Below are 27,745 nucleotides of genomic sequence, written 5' to 3'. Positions count from 1 at the left end.
TTTATTCTGCTCTCCTCTGAAAGATGAGAATATCAAAACAAATTAAATATTTTTGTCTACTGCTTGACCCAAAAGAGGGTTCTCTATAATTTCAGATTCAGCACTACATGTGGAAAACTGACGCTGTAATTTTAGAACTGTGTAATTATTCCTTCTTATGAAACCTAATTCAATAAATGACCCAATTGTTGGTCAAGTGGCCTCTCTTTTTTTAACATGAAAGCACTTGGAAAAGTATGAAGTGCTTTACAAATATAAGGGATGATGTAAAATGTTAATTGGCATTTTCATGAAATATTTTCTGTGGATTCATCATACACTTGCTAGAATGGGAGGATGCAAGAACAAAATAAGTCTGCAAGGTGGTTATTCTGATTTTGTAGTATCTGTGGTTGTCAGTCTAATTTAAATGCATTCCTGGATAATGTTATTTATTGCTCGTGCAGCCCAGACCTAGTCTCCTGACTCTGTCAAATATAGAAAAACACCTTCTGCCTTCTGGAACTGCAAAGTAGAGCCAAACCTTTCTCTAATCCTTTAATAGGGGCTGCAAGAGACAAAATCAGGCCTTTAGGGTAGACTCTCCCTTATAATTATACCAACATAAAAAGTTAGTAAAGCATAGTGGTTTCGGCACACAGACTGCCTGGGTTTAAATCCTGGATCCACCACTTGCTAGATGTGTACCCCTGGGAAAAAATTGTTTATATGTAAATGAGGATGATACTGTTACCTTCCCCATAGGAAGGTTGTGAGGATTCAGTGAGGTAATACTCATAAATCACTTAGTGAAGTATTTGACTCATAAGTGTTCAATAAATTATTACAATGTCATTATTATTCTTACTACTAGTAGTAGTAGCAGTATCTGAAGTTCTCACTAAACAGAGAATTGAACTGATAATTTACAGAAATGGGGTAAAACGGACCAAAAATAAGTTTGGAACTGATATAGAAATTGTATAATCTTCCCGTCTGTCCTTTTCACATAGGTGTGACTTTTGCAGAGAGGCAGGCATATATCTGTAGGTGAGTTTGATGGGCTGTAGCAAACATATGCTCCAGAGACTGATCTTAACCTACTGTGACCTTCACAGAATCTTTCATCTGCCTAATGCTGATGTGAAGCTCTATGTAGATCACTTAATGCATGTTCACTGTAGTCACTGAATAGTGCCCCAAATCCTTCATTTTCTTTCTACTTTCAAGAACTGCCATACTGACTATGGAGCTAAGGCTGCAATGTAGCGTGAGTTTCATATATCTGTGAATTTGAGATTTTAGATCATCTTCCATCTCTTTGACATCAAGAGGTAAAAAACCAGCTCATTCAGTGGGTGGCCTGCAGCCATTCTAGGCAGGTCAAATTCATAAAAAACAAATATTAGAGTAGATAAGAAAGAAGACAGTTTATCTAGGTCAATATGAAGAATATGACTCTCCCAAGACAAAGCAAAAAGGCTCACAGCTAAATAGGGAATCAGAAGGAAAGAAGTTATGCAGCAGATGTATCATAAGAACAAAGTAGTGTCCTAGGATTTTTGAAGCAAGTTTAGTCTATGAGTTGTTTCATCTATCCAATGACTCTTCTGTTTTTATCAATATATTCTATCAGCTTTTTAAATCTAATATATAAAAACCCAAATTTAACAAAAGGCTAAACTGGGAGAAACATTGCAATAAGATTATCCACAGAGTTCCTTTAAATATTGTTTCCCTTCTCCAAATTTATTTAACTACACAAATTTATTTAACTATTTATAAAACTACACATTTCAGGCCTATAAAGTCATTTTACTCTTAAGTAAAATGACAATCAGTAAAACCACAATATAATAACCTGTTATCAGAGATATTTGCATTGCTCCCTCCAAAGTGACACCTCAAGCTGTTTATATAAGAAGTACAGAATAGCAGGCCAACATCTTCAACTCCAGTATATCCAAATTCTGCTGAAATGTCTGCACACAAGCAAATAGCCAGAGTTGTCAGGGGCCTTAAAATAAAAGTCAAGGACCGTGCTCAATGCTATATCGAAAACATAATTTATCACATAAATAAAACTCCCTCAGCAGTGTCCTCTTTCCACACAAAGGACAATGGCACGTTAGCTCTTATTAAAACTATTAAGCACCAGAGGAGAAGCATCTTCAAAGTTCAGGGTGAGTCACAAGATGCAAAGCTTGCAAACTACTTTTGAACCACTCAGTCTTCTATGCATTTTTCTTGGCAGGCACCATGACCTGAGGTGAACCTGAAACTCTCTCAGATACAGAAATATCTGGCTGGTAAATTCACTGGTTAGTGTCTAGGGGTTTTAAGCCCCACAGCCTGGACTAAGTCCCAATGCAAGCCAGTTGGCCTAACTAAATTTCAGACTATACTGTACCTTTAAACATAGCCCTACTGTCTATTAACTATGGGAGGGGAAATTTCATGAATCAGTGCCAACCTATCTCCTGTCTTTATCAAATGGAAATACAACTCAAAGAGAAAGTTCTTTTGGCTGTCAGCAGGAATGCCGTCTTTTCATGCAAAAGTTAGTATATCTGGAAAAGTGAACACTAGGACATATAAAACATTTACCAACAGGCTACACCTGTTGAGAGGTGTTGATCTTGAGACACACAAGAAAAGCAGGGGTTCATCTGGTCTACCTCAAAATACACTTCCAACTCCAAATCAAGGAGAATAGGATTCTAAAGGAGCAGTCCCAATGTCTGACAAGGAAACTAGCAAGAGGGACCATAAAAGAAATAGAGTAGTAAATACTCAATGTATTACTACTAATAACATTCTGATCACATAGGAAATGTCATGAGGCAAACTCATGAACCATTCGGTACAGAATTGTGCCTCCAAAAGACATATGGGAGAGTCACATGACCCACCATGAAATAATTCTCAAAAATCACAGGAATCAGAGGTTCTAGAGAATAATGACATCAGCATGGCATTTCCAGAGAGTCAGAGAAGCTCTTGTTAAAGTCAGTCACAACCAACTTCATAACATCCAAGCACAGTGGATTTCGAGACTTTCATAGCAACTTCAGTACCTATATACTTGTGTAGAAGCCTAGGCCAGTAAATAAGTAGGAGAAGCTATTAACTAATAAGTTCTCTGGGGCCAAGATCGTCCTTGGTGGTTCTTAATCACCCTTACTAGTTTTCTGTTACCACTGGCCTACAGTAGTGTATCCTTGTATATGGGTTAATGCTGTGACTATTAGTCAGGATCCAGTTGGAAAATCAGAAACTATATTAGTTATTTTAACAGGGAGGATTTAATGTAGGGAATGAGCTACACAGGTGTTTGAAAGTTGAAAAAAAAAACAAGAGATAATATCTGCTTCCAAGAGATAATATCTGCAGGAAGCAGCCACCGCCTCTCGGGCTGAGGAAACAAAGGGAAGAGGTTGGGTTTGTCAGAACCTAGAAAGTTGGAGGATTTGCTCCACAGAGGTAGGACCCAGCTCTCTGTGAAGAAGATGCCAGCTGGGTGCTTCTGGTACCTTTGAGGGGGCATGATGAGACTGATTGTTAGAGTATGGAAAGGAGCTGGAAAGTACAGCCAGCAACTGCTGCCAGGATGAAGGGCTACTGTGGGGAAGATGCTGACAGGGACAGAAAGCAAGCAGGAAGGAGCAGTCTCTTCTCCCTCCTCTAACCTCCCACAATTCCTTTATTTTCCATATTGTCAGGACCTATCAGAAATCTAGCTGGCAAAAGAAAAATGTAGATTGCAGAGTCCCAACCCCGGAATCACAAAGCAACAACTTTAGCAGGGTGAGTTGGGAGCTGTGAGACAATAGCTTAATAACTAGCACACTGTGCAATGAGGTGTTAGATTTTCATGTGATTGTTGCTGCTGGAGTCACTCAGATATGCTTACAGTTTGGGTGAAACATTAATTAGAGTGGACTGTTTGCCACAGAGGATTTCATCATTACTGAATCCATAAGAAGCTATTATTAGGAGACCTCAGCCAGAGCTGCTTGATGTGTTTGTAAGGGCGATTTTGACTCCCCTCTTATCAAAGCTCGGGTACTCAATATTCATCACCATTTTTTTTTTTTTTGCTTTTGTTCAGGCTCAATTCTGTAGCCTGCTTGCTTCCTTAAATGGTTCTGTAGCCTGCTTGCTTCCTTAAATGGTGGCCAGTCTCCAGAGTTCTGGAAGCATGAGGCTTGATCTGGGCCATCTGTTGAGTATGTGCAGTTTTGTATTAGACACAGAGAAGTGGTGGGCAAAACCCGGAAGCACACGGGAGGCCTCATGAAAATACGACCAGTTAAATCTTCCCTCTAAATGTTCATTAGGCCATCTGTTCTTATTAGTGTCCTTATCATTTGGAAACATTACAGAGTTAAAATGAGAGAGCCAATCTGTGGAATTCTAGTATAACTTGAAATGAACTTTTGAGTAATCATGAGTTGTGATGTTTCTCTTCTCATTCAGAGCCCTGCCCACTGATATCTTCACATCTCCATGGTGAAAATTTTTAATAGTTTCTTCCTGAAATATTATAACAGAAAGAAGGAGTAGCAGTAGCTACAGAAATGAAAACATAATCTCAGAGTGGCTGATCAATGAAATCAGACCATTTCATAAAAGCCGTATAGTCATACTTCTGGCCTGTAAATTGCTTTAGGTGCCAAAGGGAATTGGAAGCTTGGTCTATCCCACCAAGCCAATACTATAATATTAACAGCCTGCAACAGACAAGTTTGTGCAACTTCTCAGCAGAAAGAAACTGCAGAATGATTTCAGGGGCTTCTTTATCAGTCTCTGGCTCCTATGCAAGAAAAGCCTTGGCTCTCAGGAGGACAGAGTCCCACCTCCTATTGTGTGAAGATTCACAGAGGTCCTATCCTTACTCTAAATTATCTCAGAATGTATGGTCTCATCACGCAACCTCAAATTTGATTTCATATTACCTTGAACTATTCTCTAGTTGTCTCTCTTTCTGTATATGTATCCCCCACAGTGCTGGATACACAGTAGCTATTTAATAAATACATGGGAAATTAAATTAAAATAGATATTCAAAAGAAAAAAAACAAGAAACTTCATGTTCTTCTCCCCACCCCCAGAGGGGCTGAGAGGGTTAAGTTCTTTGGCTGTAATGATAAAATCCCAGATACAGAGATACAAACAGTAAATCGGCAAGTAGCATCACGTAAGTAGCATCATGTACAATATGTTCTTCTTACAATAACAATCAAATTTACAAACAAATTAGCTGTGGAGTCTGAAGGACATTCTGTAGTTTTCACACTGGGCCTTCATCTCCTGCTGATAGATGACTTTGACTGTAAATTGAAAACTGGAAGTGGTTAAACATTCTGTGTATTCACAAGTGCCATTTCCAAAATTGAGGCTTCGGAGAGGAGCTTCAAGAAAGGGTCGACGGAAACTCAGAGCAATTATGCCTGTTATTAAGATGAGGTAGTGGCAATTACACAGCAGACTCAGAGAGAGTGTGTACGTGCTGATTGTTCTGAGGCAGCCTGTAAGAACAAACTTTTATGGTACCCATCAGGCCTCGGGTCTCTAGAGGAAGTGAAGATTTCCAGCCACTCCATCAGTATACTTTTGGACGGGGTTTATGGCCCCAGGCACCACCTTGGAAGAGATACATGCTTTTTTTTAATGAGCTTCAATGAAACCCTTATATAATAGAATGGTTTCTTTTACTGTTTCTTTCCTCTAAGATAACCATTCTCAAGCTTTTTGGTCTCAGGATCCCTTTGCACTCCTAAAAATTGTTGAAGGTCCCAAAGAACTACTCTTTGTGTGGGTTTTATCATATCAATATTTACCTTATTAAAAATTAAAAGTGTGATTTTTTTTAAACTAAAGATACGTTAGAGGTAGCTTCTGGAAAACTTCACTGTACACAAATGATAAGGTACAAAAGGCACATTTTATTATTAGAAAAATAGTTTTGACCTCACAGACTTTCTGAATGAGTCTCAGAGATCCCCAACGTCTGTGGACCAAAATGGATATGCCATTTTCCTAAATTCTAAGACATGATGGACTGTAATACATAGCATAAGTTTGATAATTTTGGATGGTGGGGAGAAATGCACCATTAAGCATACACATGGACTATAAAATACATCTTCACTTCAGAAAAGTTGAAATATGAGGGAGTGGCAAATGCACTTCTTAAAATTGAGGAAAAATGGCAACTTCCACTTACCTCAGTGGGTCTATGAAAGCCCAGATTTACTGACTCAAGCATGTTGATGAAAAATAGTTTTTCTAAGAGCCTATTTGCGTGTTATAATTTTTAAATGCTTTTGTGGACTGCAAATGTTACAGTCAATGAAGAACTAATGTTTTCATTCAACAAACATTTGCCAACTGTAATACCAAATACCAGGAATACAAAAATGAATGCATCTTCATCCTTGCCCCTGAAAATTCATAGATCTAATAGAGAACGTAGCAACACAAACAAATATTTTAGTATAATGGAGAAGCACTGGATCTGGGTGACTGAGTCACAGAGCTGTAAGAGGAGCTTGAAGTGCCCAAAAATGTATTCAAGATGGATATTCAAGCATGCTTGAGATTAATCACCAAGTTTAAGCAGTTAGTTATCCTCTTAACAAAGGACTGTCCTAGTGGATTTGCAACATGTGTCAGTCACTTTCAGATATTAATTTATTTTAATTTAGTTTAATTTAATTTTGCAATCACAGGTGATTTATCCATAGATGTAAAACTAGAAATTTGTTAGACCAGTTTGACTGTAATGATACAGTCAGTAGCTCCAGTCAAGACCAAAGCCTAATAGTTAGGGCATCATCTTCACTGTGTTTAGGTTCGACAAAGAGTAACTGATAACCAAAAACTCTAACATAACAGTGATATAAGCAAGACAGCAGCCAACTATATCTATGGCTCAGGACTGAAACGGCAGCTCCAAGATGCCATCTGGGTCCCAGGTTCCTGTATTTCTGACCTGCCATCCTAACACATAACTTCCATTTTCAAGGCCACATCATGGTCCAGGCTGTCTGCTAAAACTCTCACTAACACATTCATATTGCAGAATAGAAGGAAGGGCAAATTGAGGCTTCTTCCAGTAGGGTCCGCTCTACTTAAGCAACCTTCTAAAGTATCTATTTGAAAGTGTGAATTCTTCTACACTTCTTACATATTATTGCCTGGAACTTTATCACATTGCTGCAGATAATTCCAAATAAGGCTGGAATGTCTTATACTCTGGATAGCAATGTATGGAGATAGAAACTTGGGGGTCTAATGCCAAGGATGATGGAGTAGGCCTAGAACTAGCAGTCTCTGCCACAGGAATCTTAGGAAGCACAAATTTAACATTTTGCTTGGACCTTGATATTATCTGAGCTTATTCAAATTTATAAAAAGGAGAGAAAATCCATCAAGAGAAAGTTTGGTTTTCCACAGCTAGAAAGCATAATGATACCTAAAAGTGTGATAGCCCTTATTAATCTTGCTTGTAAAAAGTGGAAATTATTAGAAGATGAAATATACTAGGACTACTTTGGGGGTTCGGTTTGGTTTTGCTTTGCTTTGCTTTACTTTGCTTTGTTTCCTCCACTTCCAAAATGTTTTAGGAACATTTGCATTAGATGCAATTTAATCTATACCCTCTGCAGTTCTAAAAATCAGTCCAATTGTAACTGTTGATTAGATTGATCCTAGCTATTCATTTGCAATGAATAATGCAACTTAAGTGTCAGTTATTCTGATTGGGAAGCCATGAGAGACAGACCGTGCCAATGCATTTGACCAAAGGTTGAAAGGTTCTTTAAACTCTCCAGCCATTATGCAGAGAGACACAAGAATGTGGTTCTGAGATAATGGGAAATAATTTGCCCGGTTGACAAGGCCTTGTAATCTTAGTGTATTTCATCTTCTAATAATTTCCACTTTTTAAAAGCAAGATCAATAGGGGCCATCACTCTCAAAGGTGTCATCGTGCTTTCCAAGTGCAAAAAACCAAACTTTCTCCAGATGGCTTTTTCCCTCTTTTATAAATTTGAAGAAGCTCAGACAGTATCAGTGTCAAGAAATGAGAAGGCCATTTGAAAACTGACAAAAAGTGATGCTAACAATCTGGAGTTGTCAGCTTTTAGAAGCATAGGGAAATCTAACATGGAGCTGGCAGAACACCTGGCAAAGAGCACTCAGTCCCGTCACTGTATCTTCCCCAGGGCTGGCATACTACAGAAAAGATAATCATACACTTCCTGGAAATTTCTACTGAAGAGGCCTCAGAGATCAAAATCAAACAAAGTCATTTTTTAAATGAGCCACAGGGCTCCAAATGAAGTAAAGGAGGGAAATTAGAAGTGTCATGTTTGGAATGGGGAGGCAGGACCTTTTGGGAAACAACTGGTTTCTTCAGCACAGTTGAACTTTGGGAAAAAATTATTAGCACTTGTAAAATATAGTAACGGTTATGATATGTTTTCGAGGCTCTCCCATGAAAATTAACTTCTGAAAATATATAGAATGGAACCGAAATCATTTTCTGCTCTATGCCACTAACAACCCTTTGTACATACTGGAAAATAAAGGAAACGAAGTCAGCAAAAGACTATAAACTGTATGAGGTTAGCAATCCAGTCTGTCATGGTTCAAGCTGGGCCCTTAGTGCCTAGCATAGTGCCTAAAATAGATATTTATGGACAAGAGAAAGGAAATCAATTAAAGTAGCATGCTCTGTACTTGGAATTGTACCTGGAGTACTGTTACAAGTAACAGTAGGGAATCCAAGGAATAAGCTAAAATATTAGCCATGAAATTGGTTGACAGATGTATATGAGGTAATATAATGCAATATAAGCCAACTATTTCTTGGAGGACATATAGCTTAGAAATACTCTCAAGAAATGGAATAAATAAACAAGGAGGAAATGACTGCTGACATAGAATCAGGGGAAACCTTGAAAAAGCACAACTATATGATTGAACTTAAGAGTTCATGAGATAGCCAAGAAAGAGAACATTACAATAATCAGACAGGGACCAGAGGAAATATAGGCATGTTACATAATTTAAAAAAAAATAATGAGCCTTTACAAAGCTCTTTCCACATACCAAGCATTGTGCTAGATATTTTATGTAGGTTTTTTCATCTGTTCCTATAATAATTTTTTGAGAAGATATTATTACTATACTCAATTTCTAGATGAAGAAACTGAAGCTCAGATAGGTTACCTGATTTGCTTCAAGGTCACAGAGACAGTAAAAGACGCAGACAAAATTTTTGACCCAGGAAGTCTTAACTCTAGAGCCTGAGTTCCTGTCTAACCACTTCATTCTACTGTCTACTATATCTGACCATTTTCCTAGGGAGAGAGCACATAGCTTTCATCAGAGTCTCAACCAGACCAGTAAATCAAGAAAGTATGAGAAGCAGTGGTCCAGATTCCAGGCACCATGAACACAGGGACTATGTCTATCTGAATCAGCACTCAGATATCTGTCAGACAGTTGGATGGAAGGATATGTCAATGGATGAATGTACTGGTGAATGACTGGCCTCCAAATTGGTTCTCCTAAATCTAGTTTGGTCTCCCTCCAGCCTGTCCCCCAAACTGCAGCCTAAGTAATCTTTCTAAAATACTAATCTAACCATGTTAGCTGTCTTCTTTAAAGACATTCATTGACTCCTCAACACCTACAGTTTAAGTCTAAAATCATTAGCATACACCACCCTTCATGATTTGTTCTAGTGGCTCTCAACAAGGGACAGTTTTGCCCCTCAGGGGCCATTTGGCAATACCTGGAGACATTTTTGGTTATCATGACTGGGGGTAAAGTGCTACTGGCATCTAGTGACTAAAGGCCAGGGATGCTGCTAATCATCCTGCAATGCACAGGATAGGCACCACCTGACAATAATGCCTCAGTGGCGAAACCTGGACCTTGTCCCTGGCAAGCATTTCAAACTTCACTTACCACTACCACCTACCCTATTTTATGCCTAAGAAATCCCAGGCCATAGTTAGTTCCCCCATTCCCATATGATTTCATGCTTTTGTGGTTTTGTTCATTCTTTTCCCTCTGCTGAGATCACCCTTCCTACCTTGCTTCTTCTCAATACCTTTGCTTTATCTTTCAAGATTAAGTTTACAGTTCTCTTCTAGGAATATTGCCCCGAACTCCCTCCTCTGCATTCTCATGTCACCCTGGGCATACATCTATCATGGCACTTAACCACATTATTTTAAATGACCTATTTCTGTATCTGCCTCCCCCCACTTGACTATGAACTAGTGGAGGACAGAAATCTGTTTGTTTAGCTTTATAACAGTGCCTGACACATAGTAGGCACTCAGAAAGCATTGAACTGAAAGATAACAGATGACAAAGAGAAAAACAAATCACTTAACTTCTAACAAGCTTTGACCTCCTCAGCCAAAGAGAACAACATTTAAGTTGATTCAAAAGGGCTAAGGGGAGGCCAGATTTGGTGAGGAGAAGAATGAAGAAACATGTCTACTCTTCTGAATCTGATGGCATAGGGGCTAAGAGCCTATATCTGAAAATGAGGATATTAATAGTTTTTTCCTCAAGTAATTGCTCTAAGTATATCAAGTAATAATCCATATCAAATAGCTTACACCCAAGAGACATCCAATAAACAGTAGTTACTGTTATTAATGGCCCAGATGAGTGTGCCTTTAATTTTATAAATGTTATTGATTAGGGCCAGTTCAAAGGAAGGGGCAGGACTTATTCACATTTTTTAAGTGGGTCAATTTAAAGAAAACTTTTTTTTTTTTTTTGAGACAGAGTCTCACTCTGTTGCCTGGACTAGAGTGAGTGCCGTGGTGTCAGCCTAGCTCACAGCAACCTCAAACTCCTGGGCTTAAGCGATCCTACTGCCTCAGCCTCCCCAGTAGCTGGGACTACAGACATGCGCCACCATGCCCGGCTAATTTTTTCTATATATATATTTTAGTTGGCCAGATAATTTCTTTCTATTTTTAGTAGAGACGGGGTCTCGCTCTTGCTCAGGCTGGTCTCGAACTCCTGACCTCGAGCAATCCACCCGCCTCGGCCTCCCAGAGTGCTAGGATTACAGGCGTGAGCCACCGCGCCCGGCCTAAAGAAAACTTTTAAGTCAATAATGGTGCTGGTGGTATACGGATGAGGCAAAGTTCATAAAGGTGGTATGTAGACAACTGAAGTCTAGGAAACACAGTTGAAAGGGAACTACATTGAATAGTAACTAGACCAGGTTCCTTCTAGCTTTAAAGGTGTGTGACTGTTATTAATATTAATACCGCTTGCCATCACTTACCATGTGCCAGGCCCTGGACTGAGCACCTTCCATCACTGTCTCATTTAATCTACACAATAACTTTATGAGTGGATATATTATCATTAGCCTCTTTTCCTTGCTACAGATTAGGAAACCAGAGACTCATAGAGGATACCTAATTTACCTAAGGTTACACATTTTTAAGGGAAGGAACCAGAATTCAAAGTGTTAGAGGGAGTTGGAGTATACAAATGATGGCTTGTATCTGCAGTGTCAGATTAGGCTTATACACAATGGAGGAATTTTCTAGTTTAGTCTAATCAAGGGCTCATATTTAGATATTGCTTTTACACATGGATTTTTCCCTATAGGATCTGCTGCTTTATAAACTGCTATTTAGGTCAAAATTAGCTGAATCTTTAAACCAACCATGGGACTGGTTGACCTGTGAGTCAACTCCCTCCAAGGCAAGCTTTCCGTTAGCAGAGGAAGACACAGTGCTGTCAAGGATTGACATCCCCACCAAGAGCTTCTTTCTGCTCAGGGTTATTTCTGGGGGAAGGTTGTTGGGAGATGGGCACATTCCACCAGCTGGCAGCTACACCAGTGACCTTTAATGCTAGTTTAGCTTAAATACAATTTGACATTTCAAACAAATTAATGTATTTTTACAAGCTAGGGCAACCACCACAAATTAGACCAAATGGTTTGCCTGTAGGCCGGGTCACTAGGCAGAGTTTACAGAGCTTTACTGCTGCTCTTCAATCTCTTTCTGCTCCCACTCCCAAAAGGAAGTGTTTATTTCCCCCAAGAAACCACTTGGATAAATGCCAGCAGCTCTTGAGGGTCAGCCTTAGCCCCACGTCAGGGGCATATAATTCTGGAGTCTCTCTGCAACTAAGAGATGCTAATTCTAACTGCCAGAATCAGCTCAAAGACTCCATTTCCTATGTTAGTCTGTGTGTTACGGAAATGCCTTGATAGTAAATACAGTGTTTCTATCATGTGGGTGTAAGGCACCAGTGCCTTGAAAAAATTACCTGGAAATGGGAGTATTTAACATGAGAAGGACATAAAAGGAACTGACAACCTAAGAGAGGTGAAGAGGTTCAGCTTCTGAAAAGGCTGACCCTCAACTACTAAGTAGCCACACATCTTTCATCCGAGCAGATTTCATAGACAAGCTGCCCGGCCAAATCAAATGGGAATTAAATGGATTCTGTGTAGTTGGTATAGAAAGTGTCTCAGAAGCACAAAGGCCACTTTAGTCACAAAAATCTGCCATAGGGTGACTTATTTGATGGAAAAGAAAACTAACAGACAAAATAGCTGGTGTATTTTTAGGCAATATTAGATCTAATAAACATGACACCAATAGAATTGGCTTAAATCAGGTTGGGCGAGTTGGGGAATTTAATAGCTTATTTCCAACTACCAGCCTTTATCTCAGAGGCAGCCTTGATAGCTGAGAACAGAATCTGAAACATGCTCCTTCTCTGGCTTCTGCCAGGTGTGTGCCGTCCCCGGCCTCTGCCCTGGCCTCGGCTCCCAGAGTGGGGATAATTAGAACGTCATTTCTGCCAGGTTTGTTTTTTCTGGGTCACTGGCTTCAGACTCAATCAAAATAGGAGTGTTGCACTGAAATGAATTCATTTCCTCTTCCTCAGCCAGCCCTGGCTAATTTCCTGGAGGGCCATGCTCCATAGGGCCAGTGCACACAGACAGCTTCTGTACAAGCATGATAGTGTATATAGAGGTGCAAGGCGGGGGCACGTAGCGGAGGAGGAGTCGGAGCCCTCCAAAGCAGCAGGCATTCACTCTCCCTCTCAGTGGCAGGGCACTGACATGCAAAGGCCTCAGACAGACGTGCTGAGGAACACATCACCACAAACTGCTCTGGGAGCTATTAAGGCTGATGTTTAATGTTTATCCAATGGCCTCAGTCTGTAAGGCTCTGTAGAACATGCATAACACAAGTTCAGCTTTATACCCCATTAGCACTCAAATTCCTAGCTGCCCAGAGGCATCTGGTACTGACCAGAGAAGGCCAGCCTATGTGGAGGTGGAGGTGGAGGTGGAGGGCACGCAGAAACATGGGGACAGAATGAAGTCACTGGGTGTCTAGGAGAGACACTCAGATGGAGGCAAAGAGCCCCACATGGGACAGTAGAGGAGGTCAAAGATAACCTTCATCCTCTTCACAGCACCACTACTTTTTCTCCCTTATGAGACACAATTAGAGAGAGGGCCTTATCTCACACTGGCCCTTATCCGCTTCATTACTGACTGCATGTAAGGCCTCTTCCAGCCAGGGAAGTAGTGGGCCTCCGAATCCAATGACAGTTCATATCTTGTTTTCAGACTTTCAGATTCCATGAGAAAAACAAAGCATTCCTTGGGCTTTCATTCAAGGCAAAAAAGAAGTATGGCTATATTACTGTTACTATTTGGGCCATAAATAGGACATTTTTTTCTGCCTTTATCTAACCTAAGAGAAGAGAAATAAGTAGAGAATAAGTGAGCAGTGGGATAGGGAGTGGACTAGAAAACAGTTCTCTGTTAAATGTCCAGGGATAAATAGCTCCTATCAAGGAGATGCCAGGGCAGGCATTGAGCCAACTTCTGTGTCTAGAAAGGAACTAAAGTGAAGTCATGTTTGGTTTGCCTGTGTGTCCCTCGCACATCACTTGGCACAAGGCACACCAGACACACACATACACACACACACACACACACACACACGCACGCGCACACACACACACACACACACACCCCAATCCATTTGCTTTCAACTCTTTAACATGTCTCAAATCCACCTACTTCCCTCCATGTCCACTGTTGTTATACCAGTTCAGGCACCACCATCCCTCACCTGGGTCACTGCAGGAGCCTCCTGTCTACCTGCCTGCCTCCCATCTCACTTCCTCCTTCAATATGGTCTCAACAGAAGCCATTGTGATCTGTCTAGAGTCCAAATATCACTATCTCATACCCCTACTTAAAGCCCTTCAATGGCTTCCCACAGCCATCAGAATAAAACTGGACATGTGCTTCCCTCTATTACCTGGTGTCTTAGTCTGTTTTTTGTTACCATAACAGAATATCACAGACTGGGTAATTTATTCTAAAAATGTGTATTTAGTTCATGGTTCTGAAGGCTAGGAAGTCCAAAAACATGGTGCTGGTATCTGGTGAGGGCCTTCCTGCTATTTTTCAACATGGTAGAGGGCATCACAGGGCAAGAGGGCAAGAATATGGCAGCCCAAGTCCGTCTTCCTCTTCTTATAAAGCCACCAGTCCCATCATGGGGGCCCCACCTTATCTAATCCTAATTATCTTTCAAACAAGGAAATGCCAATCAAAATCACAATGACATATCATCTCGCCCCAGCTAGAATGGCTATTATCAAAAGGACAAAAAAATAACAAATTCTAGTGAGGATACACAGAAAGGGGAACTCTCACATGCTCTTAGTGGGAAGGTAAATTAGTGCAGCCACTATGGAAAACAGTATGGAAGTTCTTCAAAAAATTAAAAATAGAACTACTATATGATCCAGCAATCTCACTACTGAGTATATATCCAAAGGAAAGGGAATTAGTATGTCAAAGAGATAGCTGCACTCCCGTGTTCATTGTAGCACTATTCACAATAGCCAAGATATGGAATCAACCCAAGTGTCCATCAACAGATGAATGGATAAAGCAAATATGGTATATATACACAATAGAATAATATTTAGTGATCAAAAAGAGCAAAATTTTGTCATTGTTGCCAACATGAATGAGCTTAGAAGACACTGTTAAGTCAAATACGTCAAGCACAGAAATATAAATAAGGTGTGTTCTCACTCATCCAAAAGCTTTGATCTCATACAAGTAGAGAGTAGAATAGTGGTTACCGGAGATTGGGAAGTTGGGGGAGGGATAAGTAGAGGTCAGTTAACAGATACAAAAGTACAGCTAGATAGGAGGAATAAGTTCTAGTGTTCTATATCACTATAGGGTGACTATAATAAACAACAATTTATTGTATATTTTCAAATAGCTAGAAGAATGGATTTCATATCAGAGGGTTAGGGCTGAATGTTCTCAGCACAAAGAAATGATAAATGTTTGAGGTGATGAATATGGCTCCACCTCCAAATGCCATCAACATATGAATTTGGGGATTAAGTTTCCAACACATGAAATTTGGGGGACACATTCAAACCACAGCAACCTGATATATTAGTCTGCTAGGGCTGCCATACAAAATACCACAGAGTGGGTGGCTTAAACAACAGAAATTTATTTTCTCACACTTGTGGAGGCTAGAAGTATAAGATCAAGATGTTGGTGGGTTTGGTTTCTCCTGAGGTCTCTCCCTTTGGCTTGTAGATGGCTGACTTCTAGCTATGTCTTCATACAGTAGTCCCTCTGTGCACATGCATTCCTGGTGTCTCTTCCTCTCTCTTATAGAGACACCAGTCCTATTGGATTAGAGCCTCACTCTTATGATTTCCTTTCATCTTAATTACCTCTTTGAAGGCCCTGTCTCCAAAAGCAGTCACATCAGAGGATTAGGGCTTTAACATATGAATTTGGGAAGTACACGATTCAGTCCATAGCACCTGGCCTCATCATTCAGCCTATATTAGTCTTATTGAATTATTTGTAGTAACCTGGATGGGCCATGCAATCTCTAACCTCTTGACCTTTACCGATGCTTTTCCATGTGCCCAGATTGCCCTCTGCTCTGGCCCCTCCTCAATTTCCACCCCATTCCTCTCCTACTGGTCACTTCAGACTCTACTTAGGTACCACCTTCACTGGGGATATCCTGCCTCCTGCCACTCAGTCCAGGTGAAGTGCTCTCCTACCCTCTCTGCTGCCTTCTTCTCATAACATAAAGAGTAATTGCCTAATGGTTCCTCCAAGGGCTCTGCTAGACCATAAGTCATTTGAGGGCAGAGGCTATGTCGTAGTCATTTTTCAATCCCCAAAGCCTAGCACAAGGCATGGCCCAGAGAAAGGTACTCAGCAAACACTCAATGAAATAATAAATTAAGCTGTTTCTTTGCTGAGGAAAGGGGCATATAAAGTGAACCAGGTCAAGCTAAGTGAGCAGTACGCTGCACCCTAGGATTCCAAATGATGAATTCCACAAGATGAATGCTATACTAATGGCAAGTCCTGTCCCAAATGGTTGCTGACTGAGTAAAATCTTGTTTCTACAGCACTCTGTTGTCCAGAAGCCTCTATGACTTTGCTTTTCTTGGCATCTAGAGGACAGTGAGAGAGATTTGTGTACCATCGCAATCCTAGGGCAGTGGTCCTCAGGATCACCTGGAAGCTTGTTAAAATATCACTGGCTGGGTCCCCACCCCCAGGGTTTCTGATTTAATAGGTCTAGGGTGGGGCCTGAGAATGTGCATATCTAACAAGTTCCCAGGTGGTGCTGTTGCGGCTGGTCCAGAGACCACACTCTGAAAACTGCTGCTCTAGAGGATCCTTCTGGAATTAATGAAAAAAAATTATGTAATGTTGAAAATGGCATAAATGATAAATATGTTTACCAGAACATGTGATTAACCATTCCCCCCTCAACTTTGCCAGACGTCACCAATGTTCCTGAAATTTGTAAGACAGGGAGAAACAATAAGCCAATTTTCTTTTCAATGTAAAACTGCCCCTGGAAAGACATAGTAAACTAATGGTGTGTGTTCTGTTCTTTTCGCAGGTGCGATTAGAGTGGCCAACAGACCTTGCAGTCAATCCCATGGACAATTCATTGTATGTCTTAGATAACAACATTGTGCTGCAGATTTCTGAGAACAGGCGTGTGCGGATCATTGCAGGGCGCCCCATTCACTGCCAGGTGCCAGGCATCGATCATTTCTTGGTCAGCAAAGTAGCAATTCACTCCACTCTAGAGTCGGCTAGGGCCATCAGCGTCTCCCACAGCGGGCTGCTCTTCATAGCCGAAACAGACGAGAGGAAAGTAAACCGCATTCAGCAAGTGACCACCAATGGGGAGATCTCCATCATTGCTGGTGCCCCCACTGACTGTGACTGCAAAATTGATCCCAACTGTGACTGTTTTTCAGGTATGACCTTTTTAGCAATTCACCAGCTCCCCCTCTCTGTTTTCAAAAGAAAAACGTGCATCAGAAAAGTCAAAAGGAAGACAAAAATATTACTTGTAAGTATTGGTATGAGCTAGTGCAGGAAAGCAATGGGTAGGGAGTCAGATCACCTAGTTGTTATCACAACTGACTTACTTAGTGACCCTAGGAAAGCCACAGAACCTCTTCGTGACTCACTTGCCTCATTTGCTTAACAGAGATAGCATTTGTCTCAGTTATATCACCTTGCTGTTCTGAGGATAACCTAGTATAATAAAATTGTTTGTACTCGTAAAAAGTTAAGACCACTATACAAATGTAAGACCATGATATTATTTGTACTTAAGAGAAAGCAAATCTAGGTAAAACCCATATTTACGGATTTAACTAAGGAAAAAAATACTTCCCCCTAAGTGGCTGATTTTCAGATTAAAAGCATGTGCTATTTGAGATTCGAAGGGACTAAGGGCAGACTGCTTTGGGGATAGATGGGCAAAATTAAATCTCACAATGGAGGGTTCTCTGGACATCAGTCCACTACATGCGTTGCTTTTTAAAAATCGAAAAGTTTCTTCATAACCAATATTGCCCTTTACTTCTAGTTGAAATAGGAAAACATAGCCTTTTCCCCAAAACATGGAGTGGATGTTCCAGATAGCAAACAGTCCTCTAAATGTCAACAGATACATTTATTGCTGGGATGTGGAAATCCCTCCATGGTACATGCAGCCCTATTAAACTGCTCATCCAGGCCCGAATGGTCCCCTTAACCTTTGCCTTTCCTTAGGCCAGAGGAGTCAGCAGTGAGCAATTGGTCGATATGACTTTTGATCAATATTTCCAATGTTTCCCTGGACAATTAGTTTTATAGGTATTTTGCTCATTTGTATCTTTCATTCAAGCCAATTCTGATGTTTATTCCAGTTATCAAATTTGATGTTCTGAATTATTGTCACACTGATAGACTTAGTGTACTTTGACAGTGTGACAATGGGAATTAACAGAAGAAAGGGCCTCTAGGCATGGTAAGTCCTGAAACAGATCCTAAAGCACTGACAGGCATAAGTCTCATGGATTTCCAGCCAAATTTTGTATGGTTATCCTTATTTCCTGTTCTTGTATCTTGCAATACAATAGATTCTGAACAGCAGGATTGAGCATTTCACAAAATTGGTGTAACTGAGATAATTACATCTTACTGTTCATCTTCAGTGGCACTGACTCAAGCATTACAATCTTTTGAATAATAGGTTTCAAATTTGTCAAGGGGGGACATACAGAGAATGTAGGTTCACTGATTGTTTCCTTTAAAATGATTCTTGGTGCACAGTGCTTTCTGTCTGTAGTATATTCATATAAAAATGCTTGTGATGCCCACTATTAAAATCAAGATCTTTCTCCCACAGGTGATGGTGGCTATGCCAAAGATGCAAAGATGAAGGCTCCTTCCTCCTTAGCAGTGTCACCTGATGGTACCCTCTATGTGGCAGACCTTGGGAATGTTCGAATTCGTACCATCAGCAAGAACCAAGCCCACCTGAATGACGTGAACCTTTATGAGATTGCCTCACCTGCTGATCAGGAACTGTACCAGTTCACTGTCAATGGAACCCACCTGCACACCCTGAACTTGATAACAAGGGACTACGTGTATAACTTCACCTACAATGCCGAAGGTGACTTGGGCGCAATTACCAGCAGCAACGGCAATTCGGTACACATTCGCCGTGACGCAGGCGGAATGCCCCTGTGGCTTGTGGTGCCAGGTGGGCAGGTGTACTGGCTGACCATAAGCAGCAATGGAGTCCTTAAAAGAGTGTCAGCTCAAGGCTATAATCTGGCCTTGATGACCTATCCAGGAAACACAGGACTTCTCGCCACCAAAAGTAACGAAAATGGATGGACAACTGTTTATGAGTAAGTTTCTAATTCTCAACATAGGCTTTCTTAGGTTTTTATCTGAAATTGTATTACAGTGGGAAATGGCTTAGTAATTGCTGGGTTTTGCATGCTATTTTCTCCTAACAACCACAATAAAAAAATAAAAAGTCAAGAAGAAAATTTTACCCAACTCCTAGGGTTCAAACCCATTTTTCCAGAGTGGTTTGCAGAGCTTAATAATAAAAACATAGAATGAAGGAAGGAAGAATCAAGTGTGGCACTGCAGGAAATAGGAATGAGGTAGAAGCCCAAGTACTCAAGAAATTTACAGCATCCCTGGGAAGACAAGGTAAAATTTCATTTAAATAACAAAACGAGATAGTAGTTCTAAAGCAGCAAAGAAGCAGTGTGATTTAACAAGTATTTATTGAGCCCCGTGGGGTTTAATAAATGAATAAATGAATGTGTGCCCAGCCCAATTCAGCCCAGCCCAACTCAGAATAAGTTGCTGTGGGAGGTAAGAGAGATGTTAAAATATAAGAAGTGGCCCCTGGGAAGCAAATGTAACATTATGTGAAGCAAATGCTAAATAGGAAAGGCTCCATTCCATTGGCTGCTTCTGTAAAATGTGGAGCCAAATGCTCCTGTACAGGCTTGGGCTTCCTCAGGGCCCCTGCACAGATCAAAGAATCCTGCACATTTTGGCATTTACAGACTGGATCTGTGATAACTTTGTTTAACTGGGAATTAACACAAAGTGTATCTGACAGCAATCTACTAGGAGCTGCCATGACACAGAAGTAGAGACCATTGTCCTTGCTTTTTAAAGCATGGACAGCCTTGTTTGCAAGGCAACCCATTTAGAAAGCTGGTCTGCCAGCACTTAGGAAGCATTTTTCCCGCAAAGAGAATTGCTGAATTTTTAACCAGTATACTGAATCAGGATGAGCCGTGGAATCTGAACCCAGATTCTGGAATGGCATTAAAGTTGAAGAATGTGAGAAGTGGAGATGTTAAGCATGAGGGGTTCCAAGTGTGACTATTCTGTGAAGATGTAGAGAATATGAAGCAAATGTGTCCAGTCCCATGAAAGCCTCTAGAGCAGAGGAACAAAGCAATTGGCCTTCAAGTTTTGGATCATTTCCCAAAGAAATGCCATTTATACAAAAGAGCTGGACAGCTATTTTAGTTTCACTCAGAAAAATGTATTCATTTGTTTCTGTTGCAAGTCTTCCTCCATTTCTTGAAAAATTTCTCTTACATCTTAATAAGAGTAATAAAAGCTACTATTCACTAAAGATTTAGTAAGTGCCAGGTACTAGGTGATTTACACATGTTATTTTATTTGATCTCCATAATAACAACATGGGATTGGTGTTCCTAAGTATGTTCATTTTATGAATGTGGAAACTGAGGTACAGAATGGTTAACTTGTCCTGATTCACACAGATGTCCAGGATTCAAACCCCTATATTCTGACTCAGGAGCCTATGTTTTTAAATATACTACCCTTAGAAAAGATAAAGTTTCTAATGAGAAACTTTGATGTCTTTTTTTAAAACTCATGCAAGATGATACTGCTGGTGAAGTTAGGCAAACAACTATTTTGAAAGTTAATGGTGGAATTCAGTCCCCAACACGAAATGGCTCAAGTATTAACCAGCTTTCAAAATAACCAGTTCAACTATTCATTTATTTATTCAACAAATATTTACTGGGCACCAGCTATGAACCAGACAGTATTCTAGGTGCTGGGAATATAGCCATGAACAAAACAGAAAAAAATCCTTGCCTTCATGGAGTTCATATGTACTTGAGGGAGATGAGTAAGGCGTATAGAACTTCAGATGGTGATGAATTCTATGGAAAAAAATATAGTCGGGTAAGAGAGATCAAGTGGGTGGGGCAGAAGGGGTTTTTATTGCAGATTGGCTTGGTGGGGAAGGCCTCACTAAGAAGCTAACCTTTGAGCAAAGACCTGTAGGAGGTGAGAGAGCAAGCAATATGAATATATGGTGATGGGGAGGCAGATTCCAGGCAGAAGGAACAGCAAGCACAAAGGCCCTGCAGCAGAAGCCTGACACGTTCAAGCCATAGGAAGGCAGCCATTGTGACTGGAGTGGAATAAGAACAATGGGGGCATGAAATCAATTAAGTGGCCAGAACTACATCATGTAAGGCCTTGTAGGCCACTGTAGTGACTTTGACACTGGGTAAGAGGTGGAGTCACTGGAGAGTTTTCAGTAAAGAAGTAACATAATCTGACTTACATTTATAAAAAATAATTTTGTATTGAAAACAGACTGTGTGATGGAAGCAGAGGAACCTAACTGGGGAGTAGGGAGAGCTATGGCAGTAATCCAGGCAAAAGATAGTGACTTGGACCAGAGAATGGGGACAGTAAGAGGTGCTAAAAATCTGAATACATTTTGGCAGTAAAGCTGTCAGGACTTACTGACAGGTTGTATGTGGGATGTGGGAGAAAGAAGGGTCAAAGACAACTCTAAGGTTTTTGGCCTAAGCAACTGGATGTTGGGGTTTTCATTTACCAAGAGGGAAGGAGCACATTGTACTAGAAGGTTGTGAAGTGGGAGATCAGGAATTCAGTTTTGGATATGATCAATTTAGTTAGACATCTAAGTGAAAATATCAAGTAGGTGGTTGGATATTTAAGTCTGGAATTGAGGGGAGAAACTAGATCGTGAAATTTGGGATCTACCAGTGTTTAGATTGTATTTAAAGCCATGAGATAGGAGGAAATCCCCATGAACATGAAAGCAGACAAGGAAGAAAAGAGATCTGAAGACTGACCATGAAGCATTACAATATTTAGAGCTGAGGATATGGAGAGGAACCAGCAAGAGAGACTGAGAAGGAGAGGCTAATGAAGTAGGATAAAAACTAGGAGAGTGGGATGTCCTGGCAGCCAAGTGTCTTAGTCCGTCTGTGCCACTATAAAAAAATACCTTAGGCTGGGCAATTTATGAAGAACAGAAAGTTATTTCTCACAGTTCTGGAGGTTTAGAAGTCAAAGATCAAGACTCTGGTAGAGTCAGTGTCTGATGAGGCCTCTGCTCTGCTTCCAAGATGGCACCTCTTCCTGAGTCCTCACATGGCAGAAGGGCAAAGGGCAAAAAGGGACTTTGCTAGTTCTCTCCAGGCCTTCCATAAGGTCCCTAATCCCCTTAATGGGGCAGAGCCCTATTGACCTAGTCACCTCCTAAAGGCCCCACCTCTTAATACTATCACATTGGCAATTAAGCTTAACATATGAATTTGAGGGGACACATTCAGACCATAGCACCAAATAAAACAGGTGATTCAAGGAGGAAGGAGTGATCAGCTGTACCAAGTACTCCTAAGTCAAGTAATATGAGAACTGAGAATTGACCATTCAGTTTAGCACTGTGGAGATCATTGGGTTGCTGTGGGTTTTTAGAGCAGTTTTAGGTTTATAGAAAAATTAAGTGGAAAGTACAGGGAATGCCCATATCCTCCCCCACCAGTTTCCTTTATTATTAACCTCTTGCATTAATTATTGTGGTACATTTGTTATAATTGATGAGCCACTGTTGACACAGTATTATTAACTAAAGCCCATAGTTTACATTAGGCTTCACTCTGTGTTGTAAATTCTATAGATTTGGAAAAATGTATAATGATATGTATCCACCACTGTAGCATGAAGATCATTGTTTACCTTGAGAGGAGCAGGTGCTGTGACACAGTGGGGGGACCAAAGCCTGAGTAGAACATTCTCTTAAGAGAGAATGGATATATAAATGACCACAACAGCATTGTTCTTAATAGCCAAGAAGTATAAACAACTCAAGCGTCCATGAAGTGACAAATGGACAAACAAAATGTGATCTATCCATACCGTGATATTATTCAGCCAAAAAAAGAAATGAAGTTCTGATACATGCTACAACATGGGTAAACCTCAAAATCATTATGCTAAGTGAAAGAAGCTAGACGCAAAAGAACAAATACCATATGATTCCATTTATATGAAATGTCCAGAAAAGGCAAATCCGTAAATACAGAAAGCATATTAGTAGTTGGCAAGAGCTGAGGAGAAAAGAGAGTGGGGAGTGACTGTTAATGAGTGTGGGGCTGACTTTGGGGGTGTACTGAAAGTCATTGGATTGTACAATTTAAAATGGTGAATGTTATTGTATATGAATTATATCTCAACAACAACAGTAATAATAAAAAGAAAGTGAGAAGGAGGATAGAGATTGGAGACTGAGTAAAGAACTCTTTCAAGGAACTTAACTGTAAAAGAGGAGCAGAGAAATCAGAACTGGAGGGGAAATGGAGTAAATAGAAGGAGTTTGTTAAAATGAGAGAAATAATGGCATATTTGTATACTGATAAAATTGGTCTAATACAGAGGGGAAAATTGATGCTGAACAGAGAAGAGAAGTTTGTTGTTATATCAGTTTGTGTCCTTGTTTTCCACTGGCAGCACATTGATGCAGGCACTGTGTGGTAGGCAAGATTCTCTCAGTGAGCGGAGCCCAGGCCTGCTACCAGAACTTGGCCAACAGTGAGTGACAAGGCAACAACTAACATCATCATTGAATAACCAGTCTTGAGGCACTAAGAAATGAGAAACACAGGCATCCACATGGGGGTAGTCATGAAATTTTATGGCCACAAAGAAATATTAGATGTCATTTTACAAACGAGGAAACTGAGACCCAGAATAGGGAAACAACTTGGCCATTCACGTAGCTAGTTGGCTGACCTAAAGTCAGATCTTTGAACTTCTATTACAGTGTTCTTTCCACTGCTACCACACTGCCTTCCAGGAAAAGGAGGAGCATTTGATCTTACAAGAGTGACTATGCAAAGTCTGGAGAGCTAGAAGATTTCCCCACCCATAGCAGGAAAAGAGGAATATGGTAGCACCATGAGATAAAGAGGGAGGCTGAATAACCATTTGTTCCCACCCCTCTTCTTAACTCCAGCCAGAATTATGCTGACACTCTCTTGGTCAAATAGCATCTGTTCAAAAGAGAAGGTGCCTCTTCCTCTTGAAGCAATCCATTCTGGTGCTATATAGCAATCCTTAACAAAACAAGGTCCCTGTCCCTTCTTGCCTGTACATAAAGGAATGAACAACTTCCCAACTTTCAGAATGTGACTAATTCTTCCTGTAGTCTTCTCTGTATAAAATCTGATGACTTTGACTTGTATCCTCCAATGCTTTGGCCAGCTCTGAGCACTCCTTCAAAATGTTTTTTGTCCTACTGAAGTTGGGGATCACAGAATTGGACCTATTCTTCTAGTCAGGGCCAGGACAATGCTAAGGTCAGTAGAAGATTGCCATGCTGCTGATACCAAACCTTCCTAAAAGAGCTCGACTATTTCTCTGAAGTGAGAGGAAGGCTTCTTTCTGTGGCCAAAGGGGACAAATTGTTTGCCAAGGTAGAAACAGAAATTCTGTTCGGAGATGAGAGTGAGAGAAAGAGAGAGAAACAGAAACAGAAGCGAAATTTGGCAGGATGGAGGAGTGCTGGATAGAAGTAATAAAGCCAGTTATCCATTCAACTTTCGATTATTTGCAGCTATCGAGAGGAGAATTGACACAAATGACCCTGAACAGTGAATAATCAAAATGGGATTTTAAAATGGCATTTTGTGCGGTGGTAGTATGTGGGCTTTTATTATGTAGTGTGATGTTGTTTAAATAGTTCATTGATTTTCATAATTCCATTTGACTTGGACCAGGATCAAAACTACACACCCCAAGTATTAGTACTTGACGCTTCACTGCCCATAAGTGTCCTGAGTGTCAGGGGGAAAAGCTGACCACAGAGAAATGGCCAACAAGGAGGTGATTGTCAAGGCAGGAATACTGGCAGAATGAGACAAGTGGTCTGGCCTGAGGGGCTGGTAGGCTCCTAATTGTAATAACCCTGCCCCAGCTGAGATCTGAGGGAGGGGCCCATCAACTCACATAGCAGGCAAGCCTTCTTTCCCCACAAGGCTGCAAGAGTGTCCAGGATTCCCTCGCTTGTGTCCCTGGCATTTCCCCGGCAATGGCTTCTGCTATACTAAACTGAAAAAGTCCCAGACTAAGGCCAAAGCATCAGTTGTGCACTGCTGCCAGTCCAGGCTGAGTTGACAGTTCCTCAGGCCCCTTGCCCTTTGTGGGAAGCCCTCTGACTCCAAGGAGACTTTGCATTTACATGATCTCTTCATCCTTGGTCTTTTGCATTCTCTGTTTCTGGGGTTTCTTGGCACATCCACTAACCCCACCAAAAAAACACAAACAAAACACAGCACCCACTGACAAGTTGGGAAAGCCTTCATAATATCTCTGGGTGCCTTCTAGGCTGTTTTACAAATGTTCAGTTTTATCAAAAGTGGCTAATGAAGGATTTCCCTCTCCTCCCTGATAAGGTAAAAGGGGGAGGCAAGGCAAACAAACCGTGTCTCTGGGTGAGATATCTTCCTGGGGATAGGATGTGATTCCCATGCAGAAATGCTGGTGTAATGATCAGTCAATCCAAATAAAACATGAAATGTTTCCAATGCCTTCTAGAATACCAGAGTAGAAAGGAACTAAGGCAGGTGAATGGTTTCAATTAAACAAGAACACAGAAATGTTGACTGTTCCTTCAGGTCTCCAGAGATAGAGACTCAACACCTTTGCTCAGCCACCTCTCCTTGTGCGTTATGCCCTCAATAAGGATCAAGAGCAGGGCAAACAGTATTATGGTGGCTAATGCTGGGGCGAACGAAAATAAAGACAGGGAGTGCACGGAAGTAACAGAGACTGGTAGGAAAATTTAGCTACACTGCACAGGACATCTATATAAGCTAAGGGTGGCCTCCCCACACCACTGTAGATGGTTCTGTCTGTTCTATAACTACATTAGCTTTCATATCCACCCCATCCTTTCCATTTCCACTGGCAGCATCCTATTTATAGTTATTCAACAAGTAAGTAGGGGATGGAGGTATGACTACATGGTGAGTGCCAGGCGCACTGTCTGGAGAATGGACACGCTTGGGACTCTGACTCAGGGGGATGGGCGGGACACGGACAATGTATATAACCTGAGCTTTTGTACCCCCATGAAGAGCTGAAATAAAAAAAAAAAGTAAGTGTACTGAGAATCTACTCTGTGCCAGACCCTGAGAATACAAAGATGAATGAGACATTGTGTCCTCCCTCTAAAGATGTGAAATGTTACAGTCTAGTGAGGAGGACAAGTCCCAACAACAGGCAATCACACTGCATTTAATAAAGGCAAGAGGCCACCATCTTCTCCAGCTCGAACTGAGGCTGCAGCCTCCTAACAGGTCTCCTTGCTTCTTGTCTCCCTCTCCAAGACTCATTGCCACCAAAGCACTGTTTGGATCATTATCTTCTCTACCTGAAAAGCTTTCTATGCCTCTCCATTGTCTACTAAGTATATACTTACCTCCAGAGCCTGGTATGCCAGTTTCCTCATGCTCTGCCCCTAGCATGCCTCTCCAGGTTTCTCTCCCACTACCCTCCTAATGAATCTTGTGCCATAACAACACTGGTCCCCCAGTGGATATCCCATTCATCTGTGTGTTTTTCTTCATGCCATCACCTCTGTTTGCAATGCCTTCCTCTCCTCCCCAGTCTCTACCTACCTTCCAGGATTCAAACACCACCTCCTCCTGCTTTCTCCTCCTCTTCTGCTCAGCCCAGCTGGAAATGACCTCTGCCTATTCTGAGCTTCTACACCTCCTTTACACAACTACATGGCAATATTCTGCCATTAGAGTTATTTGTGTGCATATCTTATCTGCCTTACTAGACTGTGAATTTCATTCAGCACTGTATTCCCCCGGTCCCTAGCACAAGACTCTGATATTTATTGAATGAAGGATGAATGAAGATACAAGGGCATTATGGACTTGTAACTGAATCATAGAAAGCCAAATGAAATTATTGGTGAGGAAAAGGGAATCCAGTGTTTCCTAAAAAATTCTTATTGGTTTGGTCAGTTTTCTGACGTGAAAGGGTAAAGAGGATATGACTCCTTCATATTTCCTTAAAAAGTAATGAATTTCCCTTCTATAATCTGCAGTTATTTTCTTTCTTAAAAGCAAAGGTGGAGGAGCCTCTAGTTTCTACTCTGAACAGCTTAACACTGGCTTAAATTGTCCTCAAAAGAAAGGGCAGGCTATCTCTTATGAGAAAATACCAGACTAAATATATTTTTAATAATGTGTAAATATCATCTCCCCAACTAAACTATATGCTCCTCAAGGACAAGAATGAATTCTGCATTTACAAATGTTTCCTTTGCTCCACTGGGGCGCACACACTCACACTCAAGTGCACATGCACACAGCCTGTCACAGTGCTGAGCAAAAGGCCAAGTGCCCTCAGTACTTCACTGGATGGTGCCCTGTGGGACATTCACAGCGGAACTCTGTAAAATCAGAACATGAGGGGACAATTACATGGCAAATCTCCTCTTACCAAACC

General features: G+C 40.9%; 1 protein-coding gene across 1 annotated transcript in view; it reads left to right on the top strand.

The window, feature by feature from the left end:
* Window positions 1-27,745, top strand: part of TENM1 (teneurin transmembrane protein 1) — a 523,494-nt gene that overhangs the window by 467,568 nt on the left and 28,181 nt on the right. The window contains exons 24-25 of the mRNA XM_045538891.1: window positions 16,995-17,361; window positions 18,786-19,296. Coding sequence (XP_045394847.1) covers window positions 16,995-17,361; window positions 18,786-19,296 — 878 coding nt within the window. The remainder of the gene's footprint in view (window positions 1-16,994; window positions 17,362-18,785; window positions 19,297-27,745) is intronic.

The sequence above is a fragment of the Lemur catta genome, chromosome X, assembly GCF_020740605.2.
Source record: "Lemur catta isolate mLemCat1 chromosome X, mLemCat1.pri, whole genome shotgun sequence".
Lineage (NCBI taxonomy): Eukaryota > Metazoa > Chordata > Mammalia > Primates > Lemuridae > Lemur > Lemur catta.
This window is presented reverse-complemented; position numbering and strand designations above follow the sequence as displayed.